Consider the following 12,103-nt stretch of genomic DNA (forward strand, 5'->3'; position numbering starts at 1 on the left):
GGTCTGACTTCGCTACCTCTCGCCCATGGTCAAATCTTGCGAGGCTAACGTCAAATTGGAAAACCCATGGCATCAATAGGTTCGTTATAAATCTTTTGTGATAATCCTGAAAAAAATGCGTTCTATCTTCCAAATACCTATAGCATGCGGCTAAGTCAAATCCTTGAGTCCTCGGGTAGATTTTGTATTTCCTATCAAAAAATGTAGATTATAGTGGCTAAGATTATCATCCTGGCCGCCCATATATGGGCTTTCTTTTTCAGCGGCGATAAAATGTTTTCTGTGGCAATCAGCAACCCCTTTATGGCTGTCAGTTTGAGAGCTCTTGAAAGAGCACTTTCTGCAGTGGTGCCTCGACCGGATGGACCGACTCCCAGAAGTATGGACTTCACCCACCTACCTTCGTCTTACGCTTACGTCAACCCACGTCGACACTCTCCACCCATTTCTCCTCAATTTCTCTCTCCATCAGTTTCCTCGCCAATTCCTTCTTCCCCTCCTCGCTACTCCTCTCCATGCTCCACCCATTATAAAATGTCCGAAAGGTCGTCCATCAGTCAAATATAGAAGCCTTCCCAGGGTCACTATCCTGCCTCGACACCCAACGGTTTCTTGTCGGTTCCGTAATTTCCATTACCGTGGGTTGCCCTGTACGCCTGTGCATATATTTTTACTAGATTGATGCCAAACGAATCCAAGGCAAGGAGAAATTCATGTTAAGAATGGAAAGGAGTTACGCTTTTTTTGAGCCCAGAACCAAGTCGACGACTTCAATACAGGTGGGGGCAACAAGAGGAAAAGGAATCCACCCCTCCGAAGGCAACCTCCATGATTGATCAGAAAGTGCGCTGCCCCGCAACGCGCTAAATTCATTCACTGATTCGAATCAGTTGGGTCGATTACCTAGAAGAAGTTACGGGAGAGACTAAGAGCATTCCACGCGTATTGATGAATGCAACGAGGGCACACGACCTGGGACGAGCCGGGACAGGATCTTATATATCATGCATATAATACTTGGCGCAGTGTTGGAAACCGTACGTGTACGGATATATCATCAGTGCTTCAATCCTATGATTTACTGCAGCCCTCCGTCCTTCGCTATTCAGTGTTATTTTTACACCCCCTGATCACCCATCTCCCATATATATATATATATATATATATATATATATATATATATATATATATATATATATATATATATATATATATATACACATATATATATATATATATATACATATTATATTATATATATATTTGTTTATTTATTTATTTATTATTAGGTAATCTACCGGTTAAGATAAGTTTTTGGATGGACACAGCTCCTAAATAAATATTTTGTGGCTCCTAGCAAAATATCTACATCAGGTTCCTCTTCATCTCTGAGTACTTTCTTCCTCCCTTCATCCCGTCCAATATCCCTATCCTATTCCTCCCCTTTCCTTGTTTGTCTAAAATTCTCCCCTCTACTACTGTCTTCAACATCCCACTGCCGGTCAATACCCCCATCATCCATACCCCATGCCTCCATAGGATTTCTGCCACCAAAACCCTCTCTTCGCCCACCAAACCAAGTACTTCCTCGTTGGTTTTCTTCTCTGTCCATTTTACCTTCTCCATTCTTCTCCACACCCACATTTCTAAAGCCTCCAATCAACCTCTATCCTCCTGCTTCAAAGACCACGTTTCCGCGCCGTTCATAACTAAGCTCCATATCAAAGTCTTTACGAGTCTTTTCTTAATATCCTTACTCAACGTCCCTATCATCAACTCCCTCCATGTGAAAGCCTCTTTGCCTAGCGCAATTCTTCTCCTTACGTCCCTATTACTTTGACCGTGTTGGTCCAAAATACTTCCGGAATACGTAAACTGTTCTACCTGCTCTGGTTTTTGCCCTCCTCTTTCAATGTTTAGCTTAGCCTTTTTCTTCCTGGAAAATAGTATGACCTTTATTTTATTTATATTGATTCTCTTCCAGTATCTATCGCACTGAATTTCCAATTCACTTAGCAATGCTTGCAACCCCTTGGCTGACTGACAAACTAAAGCCTGCTCATCAGCGAACCTAACTGATTTTATGAATTTCCCGCCCACTTTCATTCCTACCTCCAGTTCCTCCCATGCCCCTTTGATCATTTCCACTGCGTACAGGTTGGACAGCAACGGTGATAATGGGCAACCCTGCCTTACACCTCTTCCTAACACTACCCATCCTTACTCCCCGTTCCCCACTCGCACCTGAGCAGCCTGAGACATGTGCAGGTTGCGGATCAGCCTCCTTTCCCTCCAATCTATTCCTATTTTCTGCAATATACCCATTAGTTTTTCCCAATTCACTCTATCTAACACTTTTTCGAAATCTACGAAGCAGGCAAATACCTCCTGGTTGTGTTCTTTATTCCTCTCGATTAATAATCTCATCACTGCAATGGCATCACGCGTATCTCTCCCCTTCCTAAACCCAAACTGATCATCCCCTAAGTAATCATTTGCCCTACTCTCTACCCTTTTGTTTATGATCCTTAGAACAGCTTTAGCTACTTGGGATATCAAACTTATTGGCCTGTAGTCCTCACATTATCTAGCCTCTACCTTTTTCGGAATAGGAAATAACACTGATCTCACTAAGTCTTCCGGCCAGATTCCTTCCTCAAAGATACTACGATTCAGCCCATATAGCCTCTTCCTCCCACATTTGCCTAAACATTTCAATAGTTCCACGGGAATGTTATCCAACCCCACGGCCTTATTTAGTTTCATCTCCCTTAATGACCTTTTTATCTCATCGCCGAGTATGCATGGTCCTAAGCTATCTTCTTCTACGTCATGTTCCTTTTGCAGTGTCTAACTTTGATGGCCTAAGTTATTTACTATACAGTTCTTCTATATATTCCTTCCATCTCTCTTGGATCTTTCCTGTGTGAACTATTATCTTACCCGCCTTATCTCTAACAGTTAGTATAGATCTTCCCTTCTTACATCCCGATAATGATTTAAATTTGCTGTACAGCGCACCAATTTCCCCCTTCCTCTGCAAACTTTCCATATACTTGCACTGCGCCTTTCTTTATGCTATTTTTGTTTAATTTGTTTTTTGCTTTACCCGTCTCTATTTATTATTTAACTCTTCATGCTACATTTCGCCTAACTCTGTGTTTACATACTTCCATTTTCTTCTCTCAATCATCTCTGTAATCATCTAAACCCTGACCCATGGATTCCATGTCCTTTTTCCGTTAAAGGCTCTAATAGTGTCTTTTGCGGCTTTCGATAACCCTTTCTTGATACTTTCCCATTTTTGTTCGATAGTACTTAGCTCTTTACCATCCTCCATTATTTCCTCTACCGCCTGTTGGTACTCCTTCCTTTTCAACCCATTTAATGTTTCAACATTCCATTTTCTATACCAACGCCCCTGCCTTGTCTTTTTGAAACGTACGCTAATTGTGGTCAGTGTCCGTATCCGCTCACGGGAAGCTGTGCGAATTTATCACACTGTTCCTCTGTTTGTTCATCTGTTTTTAAGTTTCCCTTTCAGTCCCTCGTCCCTCTCCGCGGGGGGAAATTGCTACCTGCTACCTGCAACGTTGGGTCACATTCCCTGTCTTTTACAGACTCTTTGGGGGGTAGAGTGTTTTGTGGTGCATTTTCATGTGGTAGTGATGTTTCAATTTCTTGCTTGTTGTGTCCTGGCTTCCGTGTTGTAGGATGGCTTTCGTGCTGCATCATGGGGTGCAGTTTTTTAGTTGCTTTGCGGTATATGTGTTTGCATGAGTATTGGATGAAGGGATTTTTGCATGAGTGTGTGCGCTGCTGTGGGTGTAATTTTCCGTGTTGTTTTTTTGCATGTGTTATTTTTCCTTTTTACGGTTGGTGACCTAACACCCCCCGCCACACGCCCTTGCGGCAGCTTGCGGGGTATTATGTAGATGTTCCTAAACCTGTGTCTAACCAGAATATAATCTAGCTGATACCTTTCTGAGTCACCTGGCAATTTCCATGTTGCCTGCGTCTTTTGTGGTGTCTAAACCAAGAGTTGGTGATGACTAACCCCTGTCTCCTGCAGAAATCTACTGCTTTCTCCCCGCGGTCATTCCTCGTGCCTAATCCGTAGTCATCGACCCCATCACCATCTCTTCCTCCGCCTACCGTCGCATTCCGATCCCCCATCACTATCAAATGTTTCGCTGCGGGAACACACGCGATTATATCCTCTTACTGAGCTTATATGCTATCGACCTCTTCTTCCTTATGGTTGCTCGGTGGCATGTATACCTGAATGATAACCAAGTTCGTCGGTTCTGCTTTTATCTCTACTAGTAATAATCTATCCGTTACATGTTTTATGTTGACTACGCTTCTTTCTACCTCTTCATTTAATACTATGGTAACCCCTCTTTGGCTCTCGTCCCCGCCGCTATATATTATTCTATATTTATCATTCCAGTAATCCCCGCTATCCTTCCATCTCACCTCGCATAGACCTAAAATATCTATTTTTCCCCTTTCCATCTCTCGCTTAACATTCTCCAATATCCCTGTCCTCATCATTGTCCTAACATTCCACGCTCCTATTCTAACTAATTTGGTCTTCTTCTCCTGCGTCTTCTGTCCTGCTGCTGCTGGTCTTCCCTTGCAAGGGTTTCGTGGGATAACGACCGCGGAAGCCTTACCTCCCCCGCTGCTGGGCACGACACACGGCGGATTGGGCCGAGCTCCGTAGTTGCCAGGACTCCAAACCTCTGCAGTGACCATCATATTTATCTTGGGAATGATAATTGAGGTGGTTTCCCGTTGCCTTCCTCAATAGTGTTTTTAACGTGACACCATCACTTACTGGCTGCCCCACTGGGGTCAGACGGCATTGTAGCCGCCTCACTGAGGAACAGACGCTGCGTGGACTACCTTTAGTCTGGCTCCTTACCTTTGACCGATCTGGCATGGGTGACCCTACCAGGAGCAATTATTATTATTCCCACCATCACAGCTCTAGGAGTCATCGGAATGCACAAGACCTTATATATATATATATATATATATATATATATATATATATATATATATATATATATCATAAACACAGTAATCAACCCGAAGGTCGGTTTAGTAGGTGATGGTAGAGTTCACCCAGTACTAAGCCCTATACGGTGTGTGAAATTCACACATCAGGGTAGGGGGGCCAGTTTCATTCCCTGTGCCGGTTATGGTTTCCCATGAAGATCTGGTACCCGAAAAATCACTTAGCTTGCCTGGAGCTGCAGGTGCGCAGAGTGCCTTGCCCGGGAATTGAACCCTATCCCCTCCGGTCAGCAGTCCAACGCAAAAGTGGTAGGACTGATTTTCTCTGGCGTGAACGGAGCGGTGAAGGGGGGTCTGCCTGGCAGGGTAAGGTGGAAGGGGCTCTTAGAAACAGACCAACACCAACCTCAGTCGGCTGCGGGCTGTCGTTGAGTGAGGACACCGTTTTTAGTGAAGCAAGTTTTTTGTCCGCGTCGAAAAACAAAATGAATCTGAATTTAGAGCAACGTTATTCCGTGAAGTTTTGTGCGAAACTCGGGAAGACGGCAACTGAGACCCTCGATATGATCAAGCAGGCTTATGGGGACACTGCCTTAAGCCGTTCCACAGTATTTGAGTGGCACAAGTTGTTTTAAGAGGGTAGGGAGCTCGTTGAAGACGACCATCGCTCCGGACGGCCGTCGACGGCTAGAACCGACACGAATGTGGACAGAGTGAGGACACTGCTGAACACAGACCGATGCTTAACCAGTGAAGAAATTGCAGACCAGTTGGGTCTGTCTGCATCCAACGTCCAACGCATTATTTCACAGGATTTGGCCATGCGCAAGGTGTGCGCCAAGATGGTGCCGAAAATTCTGAGCGTCGACCAACAGGCAACGCATGTGCGCATTTCCGAAGAAGTGTTAGCCAATTTGCACCGAGATGAAAATTGTTTGGACAATGTGATAACTGGTGATGAAACATGGGTTTTTCAATATGACCCCGAAACGAAAATACAATCCGCGGAATGGCACACTTCCGCGTCCCCACGTCCAAAAAAGGCTCGCATGAGCAAATCAAAGATCAAAACGATGTTGATTGTGTTTTTCGACAGTCATGGAGTGGTTCACAAGGAGTTTGTCCCACCAGGGGAGACTGTGAATGCGAACTTTTACGTGCAGGTGCTCATCCGCCTCCGAGAACGCGTGAAAAGAGTCCGCTCGTCGTCAGACAGCTCCTGGCCAAATACGCCGTTGCCACGTTGCCGCACCCGCCCTATTCTCCCGATCTGGCACCACCGGACTTCTTCTTCTTCCCCCTGATGAAAAGACAGCTCAAGGGACGACGTTTTGACTCGATAAAGGCCGTTCAAGAGACTTCGACGAGGGTCATGAACGGCATCCCCAAAGAAAATTTCCAGCGGGCGTACGGGGAATGGGAGCAACGTTATATTAAGTGTGTAGCAGCTCAAGGAGCATACTTGGAAGTTTATATATATATATATACCTGTATATATATATATATATATTTATTTATTTATTTATATTCACTGTAAATTACGTTTCTTCGATAGCTCAAGTGTTTTACGTCACTTTACAGCTATGGCTTGACGTTCTTTCCTATGGCTAAAAGTCAGGAGTCATAAGATGCAGAGCGTCTGTTTACATACTTTTCAAGTGTACGTTTCCAAACAAAAAAATCTTAATTTGCTGACGAAAAACTTAAGCGGTAATGCCGCTTACGTTTTTCGTCGGTACGCAAGTCGTAATTTGCCGACGAATGTCGTAAGCGGTATTAGTGCCCGTGACCTCTGGCCTTAGAAAGGGATTACCCTCAGCGGGAACTAATCCGATCGGACCCGTTCCGGCACCGGCAAGGACGTATTCTGTTTACATTTTTGACCTTTCTAATCATTGATAATTACAAGTAATATAGAATTTTGAAGGATATTGTGGATGAATATTTGCCCTGGCCAACGGTTGCACCGACGAATCGCAAGTTCCTGAACTGAGAACGGAAATGTTGGACATTTTAATACTAATATTGCTGCGATCGTCATTTTTTCCGGAAGAAAAGTCTTTATTTACTAATTGATCAATGGGTAAGGTGAGTCCAAGTCAAGAGGACCATTGGTCTCCGATTTTCAATACGGAATCCTTTGTCAAAAGTGGACTCTGTTGTGTACGGTGCCTTTCTACAAGTTTTTGCGTTGCTTGTTGTCTTAGGATTTGATGGAGAGCATCGCTCCAGGCTTCTCGGTTGCCCTTGAAAAAATGAAAAGAGGAGGTTTGCATGTGGACGGGAAGAATATTGGGGGGGCGGCGGGGTAGAAGCGCTTCGGGAACTGCGGCTTACTCGGCGCATTCGTACGATATCACCGGGGGGTCTTGGAAACCTAGGATGCAGCACAAGGGTGAGGCCTTCTGGTGAACATGAGAGTAATAGCAATCAGGTTTCATTCGTGAAGACATTGTTCTCAGCAATTTCTGGGCAGCTTAATATGGAAGTCACTTGGACTTTGCCTGAAGTTCTCTGTATCATAATGTCTCTCTCCCTCATGATATAAGCATGAGAAGTAATTCTCATGCAAAAATATTATGCCGTTTACATAAGATAGCGCATTTAAGTTAATGGCGTACTAACTATCAAAAATGACAGGGCGACATTTGTCCACAGGCGATAGTATATTTATCCCAACAGCAATATATGTACGGATGATCTGTGTGACTTTTTATTGCAAAAATGAAGCGTAATAACTGTAGAGCTATATATAATCCATAAAGAGTTGTATGAGAATTTTGGACAAATAATGCGTAGCTCTATCCTTTAACGCAACATCGCCCCCTTTCGCATGAAATGCTTAAAAAAACGCCCTTAAACTCAAGTCCTATCAGAAACGAAGATATCTGTCATAAGAAAATCCAAAATTTTCCAAAATAAATCTGGCATGAAGGAGTCGAAATATTTTTAAAAATGAAGAAACACGTTTACTTTACTTAATCTTCAAATCATATCTTTGAAAGTTAGGCAATGATCCTTAGATGTTAGACGCCGCGTGCTGCTTGACAACGCATGATAACTAGGTATATTCGTGATGTATGTAATATTTCGTGTATTGTGAAATGTATCATGTTCATGAATAAATTTGTGAAATGTTTCATGTTCATGTATACATTTATTAACAAATGTAAAAACGTATATATTCGATCAAATATTCTTTTCAGATTAAGATTTTCTATTATTATGAAACAGTTTGTTGTCTCAGGCGTAACTTTGTGGAATTTGCATAACATATTGAAATGTAATGAAATAATTGACTTTGTAATTCCACACACTTTATTTAAAAATGGTTTAGCCATGGGCTCGCCCTTGTCCCCACTCCTGGCCGATATGTATATGGACAATTTTGAAAAAGTTTTGTTCTCCTCAGCCTACCCTCTCATTAATAATGTAATTTGTTGGTTAAGATATGTAGACGATGTCTTCTGTGTGTGGACAGGTTCTGATAGGCAACTAGATCAGTTTCTAGCACATCTAAATTCTATCAATTCTAATGTACAATTCACGTGTGAAAAAGAGGAAAAAGGTTCCCTGAATTTCCTCGACCTATCCATTTCTAAAGACAAAGATGGGTTACAGTATTCCATTTTTAGGAAAGAAATGTATACAGACCAATTAATTAATTCCTCTTCAAGGCATTGCTTCACCCAAAAGCTTTCGGCATTTCATGCAATGATCCACCGTTTGACCGCTATCCCTATGTCAAAATTCAATGTAAATAAGGAACTTAATGTAATTAAAACGTTAGCAGTAAACAATGGGTATTCAGAAGATCTAATAAATAAACTTTACCGGAATAAACTTACAAAAATAGCCTTAAGCCACATTTACAACCCCGAACATGTAAAAGATCCCACTGCCAAATGGCGGAGAATACTATATCTTGGGACTATTTCTCAAAAAGTAATTAAAAGTTTACCTAAAGAAAAAATTAAATGTGCCTTTTACAGTCGTTCATGCCTTAAGAACCTGATCTCTCACACTAAAGACAAAGTCCCCGAAAACGAGAGGAGTGGAGTGTATGAGTTAAAGTGCTCGGATTGTAGCACAAAGTATATTGGACAAACAGGACGGAAATTTAAAGAAAGGATTAAAGAACACCAAACATGTGTAAAAAATAAGAACATAACATCCCTCTTTGCAAAACACCTCATCGAAAGTGATCACAAAAGTGACTTTGTGACAAAAATTATTCATTTTGAAGAAAAAGGTCAAAGGCTCGATGCTTTGGAGCAGTTAGAAATTTTGAAATGTGTCCGTTGGAAAGATGATCTTGCCAACGAAATTTTGTATCCCTCCCACTCCCCACTCCTAGACCTACCACTCTTCTAAATCAAAAATGTAATTCTCTTTTCTTCCCAGCTACATTGTAACCTTTTTTACCCCTCCGACCTCCCTCTCTGACCAACCCCCCCCTCCTATGATCAGAAGGTATATATAGCCAGCGTGCTTCTATGAGGATTTTCCGCAACCGCTACCATCTTTGTAGCCTTACTATATTTATTTCTTTCCACCCCGAAGAGGAGTGTATCCTAAAACGGGGTTTCCGTGTTGTTTTTATTATGTTTCAATATATATTTTATGTCAATCCTTGTAATACTAAATCTATACGGAAATAAAAACCTTTAAAACGAAACGAACTATGAGGACCACCTGATGATGACGTTCAACGTCGAAACCTGGGTCGTGTGTTTTTTAAATAAAGTGTGTGGAATTACAAAGTCAATTATTTCATTACATTTCATTATGAAACAGGACTGTTGAACAAGTATGTCCCTACAGTTTTAGGCAGTTTTTTGCTATAAAACAATCGTAACAGTTTTATCTCATGTCTGCCTGTGCGCAGAAAGTCTCATGAACCGATACAGTAAACTCCCGGTCCAGGCTTCACATTCATCTAAATGGTCGAACCTTATGGTTCATAAAGGGTAAATATTAATGCGCAATTTTCGGAAGCTGAAATGCAGAAATGCTATTAAGTCTAGAATCGAGGTATGCTTTCAAATGGTAACATTTATTCGGCAGTCGTAATCATAGGTGGTCGACACTTTTTTGTGATCCTTGTTTTCATTATGGCTTAACAAATAATGACATTGCGAGTTTTGCATCGCATTTCAACAAAAAAATCAATGAGACGTTTAAGCGTAATTTTGAAGGAATTAAATCATTTTTCCGTAAAAATTACCAGAGTAAAATATTTGCATGGCCACAAGCATACCAAAGGCCCTGGGTCAAGAGGCCAATATTGTCGTCTGGAAAATATGTCATAACCGCGATTTCTAAGGCACGATTCCAATTCGTAGATTTTTCTATATTCTGGTGTAATTGTCTACAGCTTGAATTAAACAGTCATTGAAATGGTCCCTCTCGTTTCTTTGGCAGCCGTCTAAACAGATACAGGCCAGAATCTCGGAGTTGTTCGTCAATTCGCCGTCGCTTGATCGTAGTTCGGAGAGAAAAATGGAGAAGTGCAGGATACACGCATGCATATGGAGGAGAAACCATTTTCGACCCAAAGGTCGCTTTGATAGGTAAGTTGACGGCTTTTTTCGTACTAATCGTAATCCGCATTGGGCGTGAAATTCACGCATTGGGAGTGGTGGCGGACCTCTTTCCTCAGTGATAGGGTATCCTTAGAAGCAAAGGAGCTAGATCTTTAGCCGGGATTGCCCAGAGGCATCACCCGGTTTGAGATCAATCGTCAGCGTCGGCTAAAGCTTTAATGGACCCCCGCAATAACAATGCATGAAATCAATCTTTGAAAAAATTGAGAAAGTTGAAGTTACAATGCAACAATTTAGCGGATGACTCCGTCAAAAGTTACTGTCGCGGCATCTCCCGCAGTTTCTTGTAAAGCTGAAGTTTTTCCAACTTTTTACTTGCGAGTCGACGAGTTAACACCCACCCGAAGATGTAAACGCAGCCCCGGGTGCCCGCGGGATAACATGGTCCACAGCCACTCCTCTCGCCACACCGGATGCGCAAGAGGATTTGGGATCCACTCACCTCATGGCGGTCTCGCGCGCGGAGTCAATGAGAGAAGATGATTCCTCCGTCCCCGCGAGCGTCCTTCGCCGCGGGACGACCCAATGGAGGCGTGGATGGGAGCGGGGAGGCGCGGCGATCCCTCCGCGTAATTAAGTGCGCCGGACCACTCACCCTCTGAGAGAGAGAGATGAAGGGGGAGGCCACTCGCCTCGACCCCACTCAACACGCCGAGGTCGCTCCCAACGAGGAGACCCTCCTTATTGTGTCCGTCTCCGGTGGTGAAAAGAGAACAAAACCAAGAGACGAGGGGGGGCACGGCACTCAGCGGCGTTCACTTGTCTTCTCCAGCGAAAAACATCCCTAGGCGCGGAGGAATGCGGCAGAAGCCTCCGGCCGGCACGACACCACCGCGGGCCGGAGTTTGTTTCGCTGGAGAGAAGAGCGGCGAGGAGCGAAGGACGGAAGGTTTATTTCGTGGGTGTCCAGCGCGTAGAACTCGACGACGTCCCCCGAAAGGCAGTCAGCCACCACGGGGCGTGCCCTCGACCGCCTTCGGCACCTCCTCCGTCACCGCCTTCACCTCCCTCGCCGTCACCGCCGTCCGACTTCTGGAACGGCCCGAGAACGACTGCGAGGGAGGGGCGAGACAGCTGCGGGGGCCCCCTTTCTCGGATGCCTGTTGAGCTGTGGGAAGTGGGGAGGGGAGGGGGAGAGGAGGGGGAGGAGAGGGGGGGTGGAATGGGGAAGTTGGGAGAGAGTGGTTCGCTTCGGGAGGGCAGGACGTTTTTGCACAGTGGCTCAGAACGATCATTAAATCATAATCGTAAGATGACTTGGCCGATTTATTTAGAATTTGGTAGGTCTTTCTATGTTTCTGAGGTTACTGAAATAATTCCAAAGTCAAAATTGGGAAAAAGAAAATTTTGTGCTAATATTCTATTATATAAAAATGTTTTTCACGTCTCGAAGAATGTTGCCTGGAATAGTATTCACAATTATCTGGTTGCTTTTATACTTTGAATTAATGTCTTTTCGAGATTTCTAAGAA

At 43.5% G+C, this 12,103-nt stretch overlaps 1 protein-coding gene across 3 annotated transcripts in view; it reads right to left on the reverse strand.

Annotated features, from left to right (window-relative positions):
* Nucleotides 1-11,675, reverse strand: part of LOC139689916 (uncharacterized) — a 152,646-nt gene extending 140,971 nt beyond the window's left edge. For all 3 annotated transcript variants that reach the window (XM_071587040.1, XM_071587038.1, XM_071587037.1), the window contains exon 1: nt 11,074-11,675. In XM_071587040.1, the coding sequence (XP_071443141.1) occupies nt 11,074-11,078 (5 nt within the window). In that variant the 5' untranslated portion in view covers nt 11,079-11,675. The remainder of the gene's footprint in view (nt 1-11,073) is intronic.
* Between the last annotated feature and the right edge of the window lie 428 nt (nt 11,676-12,103).

This window comes from Hetaerina americana, unplaced genomic scaffold, assembly GCF_022747635.1.
Source record: "Hetaerina americana unplaced genomic scaffold, ioHetAmer1.1.p SCAF_29, whole genome shotgun sequence".
Lineage (NCBI taxonomy): Eukaryota > Metazoa > Arthropoda > Insecta > Odonata > Calopterygidae > Hetaerina > Hetaerina americana.